This window comes from Aquarana catesbeiana, linkage group LG02 (genome assembly GCF_042186555.1).
Source record: "Aquarana catesbeiana isolate 2022-GZ linkage group LG02, ASM4218655v1, whole genome shotgun sequence".
In the NCBI taxonomy this organism is placed as follows: Eukaryota; Metazoa; Chordata; class Amphibia; order Anura; family Ranidae; genus Aquarana; species Aquarana catesbeiana.
In genome coordinates this window covers 702,063,220-702,084,495 of record NC_133325.1, presented here as the reverse complement: position 1 = coordinate 702,084,495, position 21,276 = coordinate 702,063,220, and the positions used below count along the sequence as shown (strand labels likewise).

The following is a 21,276-nucleotide window of genomic DNA, read 5'->3' as shown; positions in this document are numbered from 1 at the left end:
AAGTAGAAAAACAGCATTTTTGCTTGCACATGACTGGATGATCAGCAGAGCTCCCCCCATTTACTAAACTCTGGAGCAAATGCACTTGCAGAGTGTAACTGTACTTGCAAAAGTGAGAGCGTAGCCAAGATGGAGACCTAAGTGGATGTCTGAGGCGGAGCTCCATTGCTGTATCAGGCTGAATCCCTGCAATCTGCTCAATATCCCAGCCATCCGACTACGGCTGACACTTCCATGCACCGCAGATTATCAGGGGCAGCAAAAACACGGGGTAAGAAGATTTATTTCCCCCCTATACCGGAGGAAACTGCTCCGGCCTCTGCCGGCCGTGCGGACACACAAACGTGCTCCACAGCCAATATGGCATCCCAGATGGAGCAGAGCGATCAGCCCTCCTCACCTCAGCCGGGACTAGCTGAGGTCCTGACCACAATTGCCAACTGCCAGACCTCTATAACCACCCTGACTTCAAAGGTGGATGCCGTACAACTAGATGTGGGGCTGTTCAGACGGGACATGGACAAGGTGAGGACCCGCCTTAGCCAGACGGAGGACAAGGAGGCTGAGCATACCAGCAGCCTCCGGTCCCTGGAATACAGGGCTGAGGACGCTGAGAATCGCAACAGGAGAAACAATCTCCGTACTGTGGGCCTTGCAGAGGGGGTAGAGGGTCCCCACCCCACTGAATTTGTGGAATAGTTGCTGCGTACTCTTTTGGCCGGACCCCAATTTTCACCCTTCTATGCTGTGGAAAGGGCGCATCACATCCCTCCCAAACCTGGGCCCATAGGAACGCCACCCTGCACTTTCATCCTCAAATTCATTAATTTCAGGGACAGGGACAAGGTGCTCCGTGCTGCTCGGCTGCAGAAAGACATTAGCTACCAAAACACCAAGCTTCTAATTTTTCCTGATTATTCGGTGGTACTTGCAAAAGTGAACAGTCTATTTATCTTTAGTAGGTCAACCCCTATGTGTGCATGGACACATACACTGTGTTCTTTGCAAAATGCATCTGCACTCTGCGAGAGCAGTTGCTCCAGAGCTTAGTAAATGAGCAAAAGCTCTACTGACTTCCATCATCCAATCATGTGCAAGCAAAAATGCAGTTTTTTTTTTTTCCTTGCACGTGATTGGGTACTTTTTGCAAAGTGAAGCTTTACCTCATTTACTAAGCTCTGGAGCAAATGCACTTTGCAAAGTGCACAGTCTACAGTCTAAATCAACTCCATAGGCTAACATGGAGGGGCATTTAGAGGCATAAAAACAGCACACCAGTAGGTGTATAGCTGTATAGGATAAAACCGTGCACAGAATATCAAATCAAAAGGATCTCTGAATATCTGAGATCAATGCAATAAAACATTTGATGGATAAGACTAGCCATAGCCTCACTGCTAGTTCTAGGTCATTAAATCCAAGAGAAGTAAGAGAGTCAGTATAACAGCCAGGTAAGTAGCATTTTTAAAAAATGAAGAGTAAGCAATGGCAGCCATGTTTCTCTTGTGACAGACTTACTACAAGCAACTAAAGCTGTAATGAGATCACAAAAAAATATAGGGGTAGTGGAGCTGCTGTGACATAGTATGGAATCTGTTGCATCATTAGTACGTACTGTACAATCTGACAGATTATAAATTTATAGGGAAATCCTTGTTTACATTTCAAACAGCAAACAATGCATTTAACTATTTCAATACCGGGCATTTTCACCACCTTCCTGCCCAGGCCAATTTTCAGTTTTCAGCGCTGTAACATTTTGAATGACAATTGCACAGTCATGCAACACTGTACCTATATGAAATTTTCATCATTTTCCCCCCACAAATAGAGCTTTCTTTTGGTGGTATTTGATCACCTCTGCATTTTTAATTTTTTCGCTTTAAACAAAAAAAGAACGACAATTTTGAAAAAAACTATATTTTTTACTTTTTGCTATAATAAATATCCCAATTTAAAAAAACAAAAAAGAAATTTCTTCCTCAGTTTAGGCTGGTATGTATTCTTCTACATATTTTTGGTAAAAAACAATCACAATAAGTGTATATTGATTGGTTTGCGCAAAAGTTATAGCGTCTACAAAATAGATGATTGATTTATGGCATTTTTATTATTATTTTTTTTTTTTACTAGTAATGGCGGCGATTTGCGATTCTTGTCAGGACTGTGATATTGCGGCGGACATATCGGACACTTTCGACACTATTTTGGGACCATTGATAATTATACAGCGATCAGTGGTATAAAAATGCACTAATTACTGTGTAAAAGTCACTGGGAGGGAAGGGGTTAACACTAGGGGGCAATCAAGGGGTTAAATGTGTTACCTAGGGCATGATTCTAACTGTGGGGGGAGGGGACTGACTGGGGGAGGTGATCGATCGGTGTCCCTATATACAAGTAACACACGATCAGTCTCCACTCCCCTGACAGGACACACAGATTCACGTTCCTGTTCTGTGACCAGCAATCGCGGGCGCCCGGTGGCCATCGTGCCTACCAGGCACAAGCTTCGGCTCACGAGCGACGCAGCAGAAGCGCGCCCCCTAGACCACCGGGAAGCCAAGGACATCATATGACGCCCACCCAGGATGGCAGAGCCACCTTGCGGCCGTCATATGTCTATACACGGGATGGGAAGTGGTTAAGCATCATTACAGATTTTAAGACTGTCTACAGCTCATTCATCTAATATAGGGGTCTCCAAACATTCTAAACAAAAAAGGGCCAGTTTACTGACCTTTAGACTTTAGGGGGGCCAGACTAAGGCTGGTGGGAGTAGAAAATGTCCTGGTGTCCAGTCGGAGTAAACAATGAGGTTCATTTACTAAAGGCAAATCAGTTGCCATCTGCAAGTGCAGTTGCTCCAGAGCTTAGTAAATAAGGTAAGGCTTCACTTTGCAAAGAGAATACCCAATTACGTGCAAGGAAAAAAAAAAAAAAAAACAGCATTTTTGCTTGTACATGATTGGATGATGAAAGTCAGCAGAGCTTCTGCTCATTTACTAAGCTCTGGAGCAACTGCACTTGCACTTTGCAAAGCACACAGTTTTTTTGCCGTAAATAAACCCCATCTTTAGTGTCAGTGGGAGGAATTGTGCCCTTTCTTTGGTGTCAGTGGGAGGAATTGTGCCCTTTCTTTGGTGTCAGTGGAAGGAATTGTGCCACCATTGTTGGTGTCAGTGGAAGGAATTGTGCCACCATTGTTGTTGTCAGTCTGAGGAATTGTGCCACCATTGTTGGTGTCAGTGGAAGAAATTGTGCTCTTTTGATGGTGTCAGTGAGAGAACTAGTGCCCCATTGTTGGTGTTTGAGACAGGAATTATGCCCCATTGTTGGTGTCTGTGGATGGAATGGTGCCCCAAGGGCTGGATAAAGGCAAGGAAAGGGCTGCATTCAGCCCCAAGGAGACCGCTTTTAGAAACTCCTGATCTAGTAGAATCTCCTTTGGAAATCTGTCCTATGGACAGGCCAAAAGTAGCCTAAATCAACCGAGTTCACCAAAGACCTACAATATGGAACTACAAGTCTTTCGAAAAGATAACATAATTATTGTCAAGGTGTTTTAATTGCTAAAATCTCATAAATATAGACAACACCACAATGCAGGAACACATGAGCACCAGAAGGCTCTATTAGGCCGGATTCACACCTATGCAGGTTGCAGTTTGCATATTGCAGGTGCATTTTGGGTTTTTCAATACACGCTTTTGATCCATTGAAGTCTAGGGAACCAAAAACCAGAAAAAAGTCCCTGGCCCTTTCCATAAAATGCATAGGTGTGAACCAGGCCTTAGACAGCATAAGGGAAGAAAAGAGGAATAGGTCTTTGATCCAAAGGCCACTGTTTATTTTTCTATAGTTGTCACATTTCTAAAAGGCATAAACATGGGAACTTGCAAAAGTTTTGCAGAGATTTACTGCATGTATTTTCTCCATTTTTCCCAGACATACACTTTAATCTTACATGACTCATGAAGTTCAAGCGGTGACTGTGTAACTCTGCACATAAACTGAAAATGTACCCCTTAACGTTAGTACATAACAAGATGTACTCAAAACAGGAATTACAAAGCAGCGTGACAATTAGCTGGGAGCATGGCATTGGTTCCATAAAACTAAATTTGTTCAATAAAAAGAACCCGTCATTATGCATTTGCTTTCAGCAGTTTACGAGCAGTTAATGAAGCAGGCAATATTTAGATCCTAATAATATGGCTCATCTCCCAAGTCTTCAATGCTGCACATAAATCCGTATGTGTAGGTCTGCTGGGAAGGCAGCAACTTTAATGTTGTATCTTAAAAAGGAAAAAAAAAAGCTCCTGGCAATGATGGCCTCATTTATAACAAGAAAAGAAAAAAAGTGGACGTACAGCACGTTGCAGTTTGCTGAGCTTTCAGACTAAACGTGAATGATCTGCCCCATGCTGGGGAAGAATTTCAATTCATCACAAACTGATTGTCGTTCCTTTTACAATACATACAGACAAAGAACAAACTGTTATCAATTTGAAAAAAAAGTCTAAAAAGTAATGGAATAATCTGTGACGTATTCTTATAGTGGAAATTTCAGCTTTTCCGTATCAAAAGAGCTGAAGGAAGAGTCTGACCTTAACATTTAACATTCGCTGTTTCTTTAACCAAGCACAGGGACAGAATTAACCTCCCTGGCGGTATGATTATTTCAGATTTTAGGTGCTGAAAGCGGTATCATTATTTTGCACAGAAATTTGGCGTTTTATATTGTAGGCCTGTAATTTTTAGGAATAATTCACTTAAATCTGTCCAAACCAGAGTCTAGTAAACATCCCGGGTATGATAAAGTTTGAAACACGAAATCATAAATTATAATATAATAAATAATTATAACAAATAATAATATAATAATAATAAAAATTATTCAATAATGTAATCAAATCAAAAACAATGAAATTTGCTCAGTTGCAAAATTTGTCGCTTTCGTTACTTTTAGTGTTTGATGACGGATTTTTCCACAAACCACTATCACTCAATTCTGCAAGTGATTCTAATTTATTATCGCTGTTTTATAGCTGGTCTAAAGCCACTTTTGATGTAAAGGGACAGTTTTGGTTGCTATGGACAATCTCCAGTTTCCAGGCAGAAAGAACAGTTTTTATAATATAAAACTGCATGCAGGACACTGGGCAGACCACTAGGGACAAAGGGGATGTGTAATTATTTGATACAGTACTGTAATCTGTAAGATTACAGTATACTGTATCTATACTGTGTGTTCCACTTTTTGAATTTGCCGCCGAACTCCGTCCCCGTGCGTCGCAACGCTAGCAGAGAACGGAGCTCGGCACTATGAATCGAGCGAGACATGGCGGCTCGCCGATCACAGCGGAGAGACATCGCAGGATCCAGGGGACAAAGTAAGTAAACTCTTCCTGGATCCTGCGATGCGATCCCGAGTCTGGCTCGGGGATACCGCTTTTGGTATTGAAAATCCACCCCGAGCCAGACTCGGGAATACCGCCAGGGGGGTTAAAGTAGATCTATAGTCAAAACATACACTTTAGAACCCCGGTGCCCAACACGCGGCCCACCAGCACTCTACATGTGACCCACGGGCTATTGGGCATCAGTCAGAAAGCAGAGTGGCAGCGGGGTGCCGGGCTCTGGAACGCTCTCTGGGGTTGATTTAATAAAGGCAAATAGACTGTGGACTTTGTGAAGTGCAGTTGCTCCAGAGCTTAGTAAACGAGCAAAAGCTCTGCTGACTTCCATCATCCAATCATGTGCAAGCAAAAATGCATTTTTTAAAATTTCTAGCACATAATTGAGTATTCTTTGCAAAGTGACGCTTTACCTCATTTACTAAGCTCTAGAGCAACTGCGCTTGCACAGTGCAACTACACTTTGGGAAGTGCACAGCCTAACTGACTTTAGTAAATCAACCCCTCTGTGTTCCAGGACCTGGCACTGAAACACAGAGACTGTACTGTGGACATTAGGTTATCTCAGGAGTTATCTCCACTCACAGTGCAAGTAAAGTCCCATCCTGGGAAGAGAGGGGGAGAGCGGCACAGGTGTGTGTGATGGGGCGGGGGAGTTAACACTTTCACTTCCCTGACCACCTGTGCATGAGGTGGGGCAGGGGCTAAAAGTTTCACTTCCTTATGGAAGACAATGGGTTTTGACTTTTGGTGGCCAGCTAGCTAGGGAGCCATCCCACCAGTGGAGGCTGTTGCTTATTATTTTCTTTTGGGGGGGTGTCAAACATCCCCCTCAGCAGGTCAGACGGGAAGGCGGGGATCCGTGCCTTACCTTCCAATGTGAGGTGGTGCTGGATTGGGGGGTTTTGCTCCTGGAAGCGGCTGTTGCTGCCCTTCCGCCTGATGCTCCTCGTTCCAGCTTGCCGAGGGAAGAGCCAGGGCCATTGCTTCTCCTCCCATCTCAACAGGAAGTGGGTCCTGAGAGCCGATTGGCCGGGGTGGACCGGACCTGACCCCCCACGACCGAGAGCACCAGCGGGTGACCTGGGGACCTACAGCGGCGGCAGAGCGGGACATTGTGGTGGCTGAGCAGGAGTAACTAGGGGCAGTATCAACCCACAGAGGCGGGCAGAGGAAGTGGGAGGAAATCCAGCAGAACCGGGAGGTGGAAGTCTGACAGGGAGAGGCAGCGGGTAAGTGAAGTGTAGACCAGAGAAGAGAGTGTGTGAGACTGATTGGAGAAGTGGCGGCACTGAAGGTTACTGACTGCTAGTGTCAGATTACAGGGGAGGCTGTGCAGAGTGACAGAGACACAAACTACAAAGTCTGACTGACAGTGTATTGTGAGTACCTGAGTATTGTGTGTATTGTGAGTACCCGAGTATTGGAAGTATTGTGAGTACCTGTGTATTGTGAGTACCTAAGTATTGTGAGTACCTGAGTAGTGTGTGTATTGTGGGTACCTGAGAATTTGTGTATTTTGAGTACCTGAGTATTGTGTGTATTGTGAGTACCTGAGTAGTGTGTGTATTGTGGGTACCTGTGTATTGTGAGTACCCGAGCATTGTGTGTATTGGGAGTACCTGAGTAGTGTGAGTACCTGTGTATTGTGAGTACCTGAGTATTGTGAGTACCTGAGTATTGTGAGTACCCGAGTGCTGTGATTACCTGTGTATGTGAGTACCTGTGTATTGTATTGTTAAGTATTGTACTGTATTGTATTGTTAAGTATTAGTGTCAGGAAGCTAGTTGTTAGTTAATTGGACAGAGCATATTTCCCAATCCCCATTAAATTAAATTAGGTACGATGACCGGCGAATTCTGCCGTGCAAAATGTAAGCATGTTGATTCCCTGGATGCCCAGGATCTCAATCTAGGGAAGCAATTGTCAACACTGAAAAAAACCTCCATCCCAAAGGAGAGCTGGGAACGTACCTGGCAGGTGCCAGCACAGAGGCGTGTGGAGACAAAGTCGTGCAGGCACCAGAGAAGAGTAGATGGGTGACAGTCATGAAGGGTAGAGGGGAAAGCGTCAGGGAGGCTGATCCTGAGCTGGAACATCCCAATAAGTATGATCCGTTGCGTGACATTGGTGAAACCAGTCAGGCACCAGCATTGCTGGAGCAGAGTGACGCCCCTAGCTGAAAAGGGAAGAACTCCTCCAGTGAGACTGGGGGGAAGCCAAGGGGAAGGAAAGGAAGATTTTGGTGGTAGGGGACTCAATTCTCAAACTGTATGTTGACTACCGGGAGCTCGGGTTTGGCACATCACAGATCTGGTGGACAGATTACTGGGAGGGGGGGGGGGGGGGCTGGGGAAGATGCGGCTGTCATGGTGCATATTGGCACCAATGACAAAGTCAGAGGAAGTTGGAGTGTCCTAAAAAACGATTTTAGGGATTTGGGAGCTAAATTGAGGAATAGGACCTCCAAGGTAGTATTTTCAGAAATACTACCGGTACCTCGAGCCACACCAGAAAGGCAGCGGGTGATTAGGACAGTAAAACAGTGGCTGAGGAGCTAGTGTAGAAAGGAGGGTTTTGGGTTCCTGGAGAACTGGGCCGACTTTTCAGTCGGTTACCAGCTCTATAGAAGGGACAGACTGCACCTAAATGAGGAGGGTGCAGAGCTGCTGGGAGTGAAGATGGCCGAAAAGTTAGAGGTGGGGAGGGTCCAGACATAGAGATAAACAGTGTGGAACGTACTTCAGTGGGTAGTATTGGGGGCATTAGTGGTAGGTTGACTAAAACACCTAAACCCATGGCAAGTATAGTAACAAGTCCTATGTGCAACCTCAGAACACCCAATAAGGAGATAGTATGCGTCCGGACAAAACTACGAGCCATGTTCACTAATGCCAGGAGTCTGGCGGACAAGATGGGAGAACTAGAGCTGCTACTGTATGAGGAGGAATTAGATTTTGTGGGAATTTCAGAGACCTAGTTCAAAAGCTCTCATGATTGGCTGGCAACCATTCAAGGGTATTCCCTATATCCCAGGGACTGGGAGGGTAAAAAAAGGGGGGGGGGGGTATGCCTGTACATCAAAAATTGATATACAGGTGAATGTGAGGGATGACATCACTAATGGAAAAAGGGAAGAGGTGGAATCCTTATGGATAGAGTTACAAAGGGAGGAAACCAAAGAAAAAGTAATACTTAGAGTATGCTATAGGCCCCCTAACCTGAGGGAGGAGGGGGAGACGGACCTCCTATCACAGTTTGGAATGGCGGTAAGGATGTCAAGTGTCATTATAATAGGGGATTTTAATTATGCAGACATAGACTGGGTGGAAGGAACCGTGCATTCATCTAAGGCTCGCCATTTCCTAAATGTCTTACAGGACAATTTCATGGGTCAGATGGTAAATGCACCAACAAGAAACAATGTGTTACTAGACCTACTGATTACTAACAATACAGACTTGATCTCGCATGTAGAAATACGGGGAAACTTAGGAAACAGTGATCACAGGCCAATTAGTTTCAGCATAAATTACACAACTAGGAAACATAAGGGGAATACAAAGAAACTGAATTTCAAAAGAGTCAACTTCCAGAAACTATGCTCCTTGCTAGAACATACTAAATGGGATAAAATCCTAGGAACAAAGAACACAGAGAGAAAAATGGGTGTGCTTTAGGAGCATATTAAATAACGGTATTAGCCAGTGCAACCCAAAGGGTAACAAATTTTAAAGAGCTAATAAAAGCCCTGGGTGGCTTAACGCCAACGTAAAAATTCATATAAAATCAAAGGAGAAGGCCTTCAAAAAATACAAAGCTGAGGGATCATCATCAGCATTCCAACTGTACAAAGAATGCAATAAGAAATGTAAGGGTGTAATCAGGGCGGCTAAGATAGAACAAAAAGGCACATAGCGGGGGAGAGTAATAAAAAAAACAAATAAATTCTTTAAGTACATAAATAGTAAAAGAGGGAGGACAGATCATATTGGCATCATAAAGAATGATGAAGGATCACTCCTATTTAACCTATTCATATATGACCTGGAGGATGGGATAAACAGCTCAATCTCAGTATTTGTGGATGATACTAAGCTAAGCAGGGCAATAGCTTCCCCGCAGGATGTGGAAACCTTGCAAGAAGAGCTGAACAAATTAATGGGGTGGGCAACTACATGGCAAATGAGGTTTAATGTAGAAAAATGTAAAATAATGCATTTAGGTGGCAAAAACATGAATGCAATCTACTTACTAGGGGGAGAATGGAAAAGGACCTGGGGGTCCTAGTAGATGACAGGCTCAGCAACGGCATGCAATGCCAAGCTGCTGCAAGCAAAGCCAATAGAATATTGGCATGCATTAAAAAGGGAATTAACTCCAGAGAAAAAATTATAATTCTCCCATTCTACAAGACTTTGGTCTGGCCGCACCTGGAGTATGGTGTGCAGTTCTGAGCACCAGTCCTCAGGAAGGATGTGCTGGAAATGGAGAGAGTACAGAGAAGGGCAACAAAGCTAATAAAGGGTCTGGAGAATATTAGTTATGAGGAAAGATTACTAGCACTGAACTTATTCTCTCTGGAGAAGAGACGCTTGAGAGGGGATATGATTTCAATGTGCAAATATCGTACTGGTGACCCCACAATAGGGATAAAACTTTTATCCGAAAAGGGCATTTAAAAAGACTCGCGGACATTCACTAAAATTAGAGAAAAAGCGATTTAACCAGAAACTGCATAGAGGGTTCTTTACGGTAGGAGTGGTAAGAATGTGGAATTCTCTTTCACAAGCAGCGGTTTCAGCAGGGAGCATAGATAATTTCAAAAAACTATTAGAAAGGCACTTAAAGGACCACAACATACGGGGATATACAACATAATATTGGCATAAAAGCGCACACACACACAGGTTGGACTTTATGTCTTTTTTTCAACCTTACCAACTATGGAACTATGGAACTATATTGTGAGTGTTGTCTGTCTGCTGGTCATCTCTTTCCACAACTTCCTGGATTCCCTGCATGCTTCTCCTCTGCTGTTTACTTTAAATTTATAAGGACTACAAATCCCATGGTACCTTGTTGTCTGCAAGCAGTGATTGCTGTACTGACTTCCCCTCCTGAACCTCCTCCTCTCAGCACCTCTATAGTTCAGAAGTCAGTTTCTGTGAAATGTGTGACACAGCACAGCCTACTCACAGGGCATAGTGAATACTTGTAAAAGAATTCAAGTAAGTAAATGTGTGCGGATCTTTACAGAGTACTTTTGCAAACTTCAAGAGTGTTCAGATTATTGAGAGTAGACTAGAAATGACTAAAATACAATGTGGAGATTAATATATGATTTTACATTTTGATAATAAATATGTTTTAAATATCAGCTGTTTTGGGCATAGCATACAGTGGGGACGGAAAGTATTCAGACCCCCTTAAATTTTTCACTCTTTGTTATAATGCAGCCATTTGCTAAAATCATTTAAGTTCATTTTTTCCTCATTAATGTACACACAGCACCCCATATTGACAGAAAAACACAGAATTGTTGACATTTTTGCAGATTTATTAAAAAAGAAAAACTGAAATATCACATGGTCCTAAGTATTCAGACCCTTTGCTCAGTATTTAGTAGAAGCACCCTTTTGTTCTAATACAGCCATGAGTCTTTTTGGGAAAGATGCAACAAGTTTTTCACACCTGGATTTGGGGATCCTCTGCCATTCCTCCTCGCAGGTCCTCTCCAGTTCTGTCAGGTTGGATGGTAAACGTTGGTGGACAGCCATTTTTAGGTCTCTCCAGAGATGCTCAATTGGGTTTAAGTCAGGGCTCTGGCTGGGCCATTTAAGAACAGTCACGGAGTTGTTGTGAAGCCACTTCTTCGTTATTTTAGCTGTGTGCTTAGGGTCATTTTCTTGTTGGAAGGTAAACCTTCGGCCCAGTCTGAGGTCCTGAGCATTCTGGAGAAGGTTTTTGTCCAGGATATCCCTGTACTTGGCCGCATTCATCTTTCCCTCGATTGTAAGCAGTTGTCCTGTCCCTGCAGCTGAAAAACACCCCCACAGCATGATGCTGCCACCACCATGCGTCACTGTTGGGACTGTATTGGACAGGTGATGAGCAGTGCCTGGTTTTCTCCACACATACTGCTTAGAATAAAGGCCAAAAAGTTCTATCTTGGTCTCATCAGACCAGAGAATCTTATTTCTCACCATCTTGGAGTCCTTCAGGTGTTTTTTTTTAGCAAACTCCATGCGGGATTTCATGTGTCTTGCACTGAGGAAAGGCTTCCGTCGGGCCACTCTGCCATAAAGCCCCAACTGGTGGAGGGCTGCAGTAATGGTTGACTTTCTACAACTTTCTCCATTCTCCCGACTGCATCTCTGGAGCTCTGCCATAGTGATCTTTGGGTTCTTCTTTACCTCTCTCACCAAGGCTCTTCTCCCCTGATAGCTCAGTTTGGCTGGACGGCCAGCTCTAGGAAGGGTTCTGGTTGTCCCAAACGTCTTCCATATAAGGATTATGGAGGCCACTGTGCTCTTAGGAACCTTAAGTGCAGCAGAAATGTTTTTGTAACCTTGGCCAGATCTGTGCCTTGCCACAATTCTGTCTCAGGCAGTTCCTTTGACCTCAAGATTCTCATTTGCTCGGACATGCACTGTGAGCTGTTAGGTCTTATATAGACAGGTGTGTGGCTTTCACTGCTGGACTCAAATGAAGATGTAGAACCATTGCAAGGATGATCAGAAGAAATGAACAGCACCTGAGATAAATATATGAGTGTCACAGCAAAGGGTCTGAATACTTAGTACCATGTGATATTTCAGTTTTTTTTCTTTAATAAATCTGCAAAAATGTCAACAATTCTGTGTTTTTCTGTCAATATGGGGTGCTGTGTGTACATTAATGAGGAAAAAAATGAACTTAAATAATTTTAGCAAATGGCGGCAATATAACAAAAGAGTGAAAAATTTAAGGGGGTCTGAATACTTTCCGTCCCCACTGTATATGGGAAAATTAACCTTTTTTATGTCGGCACTTAAAATGGTCTGTGATGCCTTAGACTGGTAGGAGGGGTTCACAATCAAGCCGCACTGTGACTGGATGCACAGTGCTGATGGCATCCTACCAGTTTCCAATCGTTGCCCATCTGACCGCCTCCCGAACATTGGTACTTGACCATGAGCTGCCCCAGTAAAAGGTAACAACGCATATATGCATATAGCTGTCGTAAAGGAGTTAAGTAAGAACTATGTTCAAAATCATAAATCCAGTATGCAAGTCAATCATCCCTAAGGTGTCTGATGGCACAAATTCCAAACATGGTTGCCAGCTGATTTTACTAGATATGTGTGACCTATATAAATGTAGCTTTTTTTGTAGAGTTTTTTTTTAATGACTCGATATACACAGCGATTATGGCAAAATCATTCCTATCTAGCCCTGACGTCTGTTTTTACTGGACATCAAATACCCGCTCCCTGAAAGATACGTCCTTGGCATGAACGCACACATCACATCTCAGACACATTGCCAGCAGTATAGTCACCAAGGAGGGCCAAAATGCCTTAAAATTGCCCCAAATCACCCAAAAATAATCACCAAGCCAGTTGGTAGATCAAACCTGCCACAAAGCCACACGTTTTTATTGTGCTGCACTAAAACCTTGGGCATCGACATCATTGGTTGATAAGTGGCACTTTGGGCGCCTGCACAGTGTGCTTGATTGCTCTTCCCGTGTGCACGAGGGTCACATCAGCCACAAGAGAAAATGAGGGAGACGAGCAACGCTGGAATGCAATCAGTACCAATGTGCACAGGTATATTTGCATAGTGAAAAAAAATAATCATCTTCAATGTTGAGTGTCCTACATGTGGGTGTGGATATTGCTACATTTTACATTTTAGAATGTGGCACCTTGCAATTGTGCATAGTTTTAAAGTGTGCCTTGAATTATAAATGGTTGAGAAATACTGATCTAGACAAATCTGTGAAAATAACAATTTTTAAATAAAAAAAATAAATCCCAGTAAAATAGCACAACACCTTATAAGTAAAAACAAGTACATATTGCTTCAGATTCCTCTTGTGTATTATATGGTTTCTGTGATCAGATTACAAATTATTTGAAGAGCACCTGTTCATTTTCATTTGTAATAAATTGCTATGATGCAAGTATTGTGGGTGGATGAGTAACACAAAATCACTTCAGTTTTTATGATGTACTGAACACACAGCCTCTACGGCAGTGCTATAAAAACACATTAGTTGTCCAAAAAACATTTGAGTACTTACCTGGGAGATAATTTGCAGCCATTCTGTATGAAAGTACCAAGTTTTCCAGAGGCAGCTAGCATTAGTCCCAGGTATGGAGGAGAAGGCTTCATAGGTCTGGAGGAGAACTCTGGATGGAACTGCACACCTACAAAGTACGGGTGATCTGCAGGCAAAAAACTCAGTTATCAGATCAGCTAGCATCTTGCTGGTGGTTTTGGCAGTTTTTCTGTACATGACAGGGTAAGCAAGCTAAAGTTACCCAGACAAAGACAAAATAGGATTTGATGCTTTTTCTGGTAATGATTCAGCAGCCGTATGTTTGCCCAAAAAATTAGCTGTTCACTCAGCGAGGAATCTTATGAACTGACAAAGTTCTGTACTCTCTGCCTCTGGACTCTTATCGGTGAGCAATGTTCTCTGCAATCTCCATGGACTGCAAAACACCTCTCCTTGCTTTGGAGAAGACAGGGAAGTGTTACGTAGTCCAAACACAGTGTTATGTAGTCTTAACACAATATGCAAGGGTCCCTAGCGCTCAGCGGGACTCCATGGGACAGTACAAAGAGCATAGGTTTTCCCTATTCTTTATGTAGCCAAGTTGCCATTAGTAGAGGGAGATTTTCTCCCATAGCAATGGCCCCAGATTGGTTTAACCACCTCCTGCCCACCATATAGACAAATGACGGCGGCAGGGTAGCTCTCTTGTTCTGGGACAAAGTCCTGCAGGGGGTGTCCAATCACAGCTGATCACATGTAAACAAGGAAATGCCGCTTATCGGCTTTCCTCTCCTTACACTGACAGCACGAGAGAAGAGGAGAGCCAAGCAGCGGCACCGTGCCCTGATTATCAGCGCAGCCCCATTAGTGCCAAGCAGTGATCCCAGTCGGTGCCCATCAATGATGACAATCAGTCCTCATTAGTGATGCCAGTTAGTGCTGCTTTTCAGTGCCCATCAGTGCCCACCAATCAGTGCTCATCAGTCCTGCATATTAATGCCTCCTCACCAGTGCCACCTCATCAGTGCCCTTCAGTGCCATCTCATCAGCGAACATTAGTGAAGGAGAAAAATTACTTATTTACAAAATTTTCTAACAGAAACTAAGAAAAACTTTTTTTTTTCAAAATGTTTGGTCTTTTTTTTTGTTTTTTTTTAGCAAAAGATAAAAAACCCAGTGGTGATTATATACCACCAAAAGAAAGCTCTGTCTAAAAAAAAAAAAAAAAAAAAAAAAAAAAAGAGATAAAAAACGTTGCATGACTGCGCAATTGTCATTCAAAGCGCGACAGCGCTGAAAGCTGAAAATTGGCCTGGGCAGGAAGGGGGTGAAAACGCCCAGCATTGAAGTTGTTAAATTGGCAGGCCGTTAGACTGCTCTTTTTGTGGCTATTGAAAGCCGCTGCCATCTGGATTCCTCAGTCTCCAGGATCAGACCAGAAAGCCCCCCACCCCCTTCTTATTAAAACTTTCGTCATGGTGTTTATTTAGTGGGGGTTTAGTCGTCCGGTATATCTGGATCGACATTGTGACTTTATTGTATTTGATGTTTTCATATTATGCCAGGATGGCTGGATATTCTTTTAGTATGTCTTAAGGCCCGTACACATGATCGGACTTTTTGACAACAAACATGCAAATTAGCTGTTTTGGAGCAACATCCGACTGTGTGTGCGCTCCATCGGACAAACTTTTTCTGTTTCCATCGGACTTTTGTTGGCTGTGCGAACGCACAAACTTTCTGTCAGTACAAAAGTCCGATGGAGCAAAGTCTGATCATGTGTACACAAAAGCATCGGACTTTTGTACAAACTACAGTATGCAGCCGCGAGAATGTTTCCAACGCGAACCTATCGCGCTGGTCCTCGGCGACAGGGTACTGTACATCTCACGCTGGCTGCAATAGGAAAAACACATTTTCCTATTGCGGCGAGCGCGAGAGGGAATTCCCCTCCAGGGGCATACCAGGCCCTTAGGTCTGGTATGGATATTAAGGGGAACCCCTACGCCGAAAAAACTCCATACCAGACCCTTATCCGAGCACACAGCCCGGCCAGTCAGGAAAGGACTGAGGTCATAAGGGGCGTGGTCACATGACCACGCCCCTTATGACCTCATAGTCCCAGCATGCCCCGGGACTGCGATGTCATGGGGGGCGGGGTCACCACCTATATAAGTCATAGCGGAGCGCGCAGACAGCATTACAGCGGGAAAGAGCGTCGTGTCAACATCGGAAGAAGAGAAGAGGGGAGAAGACGACGCAGAAGTCCGGGCCACCGCTAGCAAAAGAGCTGCAAAAGAGCAGAATATAGCGGAGGAGCCCGGCAGAAGAACCCGAGAGCGGGAGAAGAGGCCGAACACCAGGAGAAGAAACCAAACATCGGGAGAAGAGGCCGGAGACACCCCCGAAGTCGGAAGAAGACCCCCGGAGCTGCCTAATAAATTACTTTAAAAAGTTGTGTAGTGTGTTTTTTATTGACACTTTTTTCCCCTAGGTGAATGGGTGGAGGTACGATGTACCCCATACTCATTCACATGGGGGGCCGGGATCTGGGGGCCCCTTTATTAAAGGGGGCTCCTGGATTCCGATAAGCCCCCCGCCCAAAGACCCCAACAACCAACTTCCAGGGTTGTCGGGAAGAGGCCCTAGTCCTCATCAACATGAGGGCAAGGTGCTTTGGGGTGGGGGGCCGCAGGACGCCCCCCTCCCCCAAAGCACCCACCCCCTATGTTGAGGGAATGCGGCCTGGTACGGCTCAGGAGGCGGGGGAGCTTGCTCGTCCCCACCCCCTTTCCTGACCGGCTGGGCTGCGTGCTCGGATAAGGGTCTGGTATGGATTTGGGGGGACCCCCGCGCTGTTTTTTCAGCGTAAGGGGTTTTAAGGGGTTCCCTTAAAATCCATACCAGACCTAAGGGCCTGGTATGCTCTTGGAGGGGAACCCATGCTGTTTTTTTATTTAAAATTTGGCGTGGAGTTCCCCCTCAAGATTCATACCAAACAGTGCCTGGCATTGGCCGGTATCCAAGTCGGACACCAGTGTGAACCCGGCTCGCAAGGTGTCAATCTCGCCCTTAAAAGCAGCGAGATTGACACAATATCAGACAACAATACAGAAGATGACCAAAGGGTGGTGGTAAAGAGCTGAAAAACCACGTGATTTGGTGAAAGTTGGCTGGAAAAGTCCTGCCATCTGTATGCAATACAAACTTATGGCCAACACCCTTTGTACAAAAATCCACAGGAAAATTTGTACAAAGTCCTATCGTGTGTATGGGGCTTTAGTATGTCTTTGCTTATTAATCTAAGTTTACTCCTTAAATAACACTATGGCCAATAAAATAATCCAATAAAGATTGTTGTAATAAATATTTGTGCATTGTATTTTATTAGATAAAGCTAAGTAAGCTCCTTTGTGCTGTCCCAAGCTCAGTATAGTTGTCACCCTAGGACAGGATGTGAGGAAATGATTACCAGGTTAAAATAAAGCAAAAAAACTAAAATAAAGCCACCACATCTAAGGACCAGTAAGCTGGAGTCAGTTTTTGTCCTTGGATTTAGATAAAGATTTAAGGATACTGGGAATTCATGCCCACAGGTTTATTGTATTTTGTTAGGCCTCATACATATGGATGTTTACAGGATGAAAAGTCCTCTAGCATAAAAACCCAGGTGCTTTCCTATGCCTGTGGAGCTGCATGTAATGCACTGGTGCTGTATGCAGTCCTGCTTGTGTAAATGACGATACTCATGTGCACTGGCGTTTACCCGCACATTTGCATACAGCATACTGTATTTGTCGGCGTATAACACGCACCTTGACTTTAACAGGGAAGTTTCAGAAAAAAAACTTAAATTTTAAAATAAGGGTCAGTGCCCACCAATGCAGCCTTATCAGTGCCCACCTGCAGCCTCACCAGTGCCCATCAATGCAGCCTGATCTATGCCCATCTGCAGCCTCTAATATGCCCATTATTGCAGCCTCTAATGTGCCAATTATTGCAGCCTGTTTAGTGCCCATCTGCAGCCTCTAACATGTCCATCTGCAGCCTCTAACATGCCCATCATTGCAGCCTGTTTAGTACACATCTGCAGCCTCTAATGTGCCCATTATTGCAGCCTGTTTAGTGCCCATCTGTAGCCTCTAATGTGCCCATTATTGCAGTCTGTTTAGTGCCCATCTGCAGCCTCTAACATGCCCATCATTGCAGCCTGTTTAGTGCCCATCTGCAGCCTCTAATGTGCACATTATTGCAGCCTGTTTAGTGCCCATATGCAGCCTCTAGCATGCCCATCATTGCAGCTTGTTTAGTACACATCTGCAGCCTCTAATCTGCCCATTATTGCAGTCAGTTTAGTGCACATCTGCAGCCTCTAACATGCCCATCATTGCAGCCTGTTTAGTTTCCATCTGCAGACTCGTCTTTGCCGATGATTGCAGCTGCGCCAGTGCTGGATTACACAGATCCGCGATCTCCTGTGTATCCGGCGCTCAGTCACTCACAGTCCCGCCCGGCTCATATGATGGACAGAACAGTGGTTCAATGCCGGGCCACGGGGGAAGGACTGTGTGTGACTGAGCCGGATACACAGGAGATCGCAGCTGAGTGTAATCCAGCGGCGCTCTTCCACTCCGAGGTAGCAGGGATCGCCGTATAACACGCACACGCGACTTCCCCCAGGGGGAAAAAGTGCGTGTTATACACCAATAAATACAGTATTTCCCAACCGTGAGAGCGCCAGGATTTTTATGCTAGAGGACTTTTCAGGCTGTCCGTGCGTATGAGGCAAAATCTGTGTGTATGTGATCCATCTTAAAAACAGCAAAATACTAACATTGATTTATTGAAGGAGTTCAATTGTGTGAATATTCACTTTAATTATTCAATCAAGTGCAGATAAAATAAGTAAGCAAGAATTGGGCTTTTACATAATTGGGTGACTGAATATTCACACAATTTGGTGCGTGAAGATGCTCTGCTTCATTAGTAAATAAGTGCAAATGTTTTGGACTTCTTGTCACATTTTGTACTGGAGCACAGAGGGGGTTAGCTTTCTTTCAGGATAAGGCTGAATAAATCCCAGGTAACCAAAACATTAGAGAAACATTAAATATTAACCTTTAAGTTCAACGACTTCCATTCTCTGTCCCTCTGTGTCGTGCCCAACAAATCTTAAGCCTTTTTCTTCAAACTGCTGTGTTAGCTCTGGGTTTACCTGTGCAGAATGATAGAGATTTGTCAGTCTATCAAAGCTTCTCTCTCCTTGACTGCAAGTATGAAGCGCATAAAGTGTGATAATGCAATCCTTACACCATGAAGGTGACTTTCACAAGTCCCAAACTAGTTACATTTCAGCACTGTACATGGTGATGAAACATCTTTACAACAGACAAAATGAGCAAGACCCTAAAGAAAAAGTAAAGCTTTCTATTCCTGGGTCAGTCTGACACATTTCCATTTGTCCTATGAGGTTTCCATTATGCGCTTGTTACCAGACCTCTTCACGATACACCTCTCCTTCCAAATTATCTTGTGCTGGAGATCCCTAAAAAAATCCATTCCTATGCCATTTTGGGAGTAGGCAATATACATAGCTTACATAAGTGCAAAGTACAATGGAGTACCAGGAGCTGTAATACTTTTACATTTCAAAATTTTTCTGCGCTGTTATGACCTTGCACCTAAAATGCAAGGTCAGCTTTTTAAATGGGCCCCCTCCTCCTTCCTGAAGTACAGCATAAAAGTTTAAAAAGTACCTGTTGGGAGAAAAAGTTAAATAGCACACTTACCTTTCCCAAAGTTTCATGTCGCACCTAAGTGAGGGTATCATCCTTCTTATGGCAAGATCTGGGAAATGTAGAGTTCTCCCTGAAAATTAGCTCCCAAAACTGTGATACAGCATATTCTCACAAGATTTAGTGTGCTAACTTTTCCCACAAACTCATGGCCTGGAGGGTGACTTCATCCTCTGCAACATGGAGGAGGTAAGTATAATATCTAACTTACTGTCCCCTTCAGTTTTTTTTTCAACTTTTACTCTGCATTTTAACAAGTGTGGGTGCATTAAAAAAGTAGATAATGCACACAGTACTTTAATGAAAGCTGCTTAGCTTGGACTACTGACCTTCACCATTAAAGTTTTACTAAACCCAGTAATAGGAAAATAGTTAATCCACCCCCCACAGTGCCCACAGCTTATACATCTTATTTTTACATTAAAATACTGCCACTATATACCTTTTTAGATGATCTGTATACCACGGTTACATGATAAATTGCACAGTTTTTCAGTGCTGAGAGTTCGGGAAGGTGGAGAATTCCACTGCAGCCTGTATACACGCCCACAGGTGTGAAGTCAATATCATGTGACCTGGCTATCTCTGAGAACAAGAACTGTTCTCTCAAGCATAAAAGACACAACTGAGCATGTGCAGGTCAGCGACTCTGACTGTTGTGGGTTTAGTAACACTTTAAGCCTGTCCATACTTTTTGCACTTCATACTGAATGCAGTACTATAATAAACCCATTATATTACATAATGTACATTTTCAACACGTAAAAATGTTTAATCATTTCCATGATCTGTATTCACTGAAGAAACAAAAGTATTGCATACAGTTTTTTCTGTCTAACAATTCATGTCTTGGGTGCAAAAAAGTGAATCTGCTCAGTTAAACCTAAACAGGGGGCAAGTTCTAAAACACATGGTACTGAAGCACAGTGAACTACATTCATTGACTTATTTTACGTGTTTCCTGTAATTTAACTACAGCAAAGTGTGTATTAATCTATAGCAGGACACTCTGAACCCTCCTGCATTGGATTTTAACTGTACTTTAAATGTCCCTTAATTTTGTAAAGTGCAGGGGATGGTTTGGAGAAATTTTCCTTAACTTCCTGTCCTGTAGATGCAACATGACCTGAATGGATATCTGTTCAAATTGAACACCCCTCTTGGACAGTTGTCACCAGAACAATTATACCTACTGGAATATTTCCCACTGTTCCTGCTCTGGTGACAAATCAAAATATTCATCCCAGTGACAATGGTCACTGGGACAGATAGAGAATGTGAATCTTTCCAGCAGGAATGCAGACAGCAATAGAGCCGGTTCACACATCTCCGTGGCAGCTCCATGGCGGGTCATGTGCGTCTTTGGCTCAGTTTCAGGTGTGAATTCAGGCAAAAATTCAGGCCTGATTCGTCGCTGAAAAGGAGAACAGGGACGCACCAGACCTCTGCTGTGAGCTGCACTAAGTGTGAACACAGCCTGAACGTGTTCCCACACCAACAGGTGATCGAAAATCAAATAACAGCGAATCGCTGTTCTTTTAAAGTGTAAATCCCAGTGCTGCAAATGCAAATGTAATCCACTTGTAGTCCACCTCGGCCTTTGTGGTGTGCCTTCACCTTTATTATTTGAGCTTTATGTAAATACGGGTTGATCTGTGCCTTCCCCAACTTCAGGGGTATATATAGCCCAGAATAGACTCCAATCAATTTGACCACCTTTATTAAGACCCACGGAGCTGCCCCTTTAAATCTTCAGTGTTAGTAGAACAGGCACCGCCTGTTCTACTAAAA

The 21,276-nt window shown here is 43.8% G+C and overlaps 1 protein-coding gene across 3 annotated transcripts in view; it reads right to left on the bottom strand.

Moving 5' to 3' along the window:
- The window catches only part of CTPS2 (CTP synthase 2), a 409,104-nt gene that overhangs the window by 68,365 nt on the left and 319,463 nt on the right, over positions 1–21,276 (bottom strand). For all 3 annotated transcript variants that reach the window (XR_012241769.1, XM_073616921.1, XM_073616922.1), the window contains 2 exons: positions 18,809–18,905; positions 13,712–13,856 (listed from right to left, as the gene is read on the bottom strand). Coding sequence is in view for 2 of the 3 variants with exons in the window: in XM_073616921.1 (XP_073473022.1) it covers positions 13,712–13,856; positions 18,809–18,905 (242 nt within the window). In the remaining variant the exon portion in view is untranslated. The remainder of the gene's footprint in view (positions 1–13,711; positions 13,857–18,808; positions 18,906–21,276) is intronic.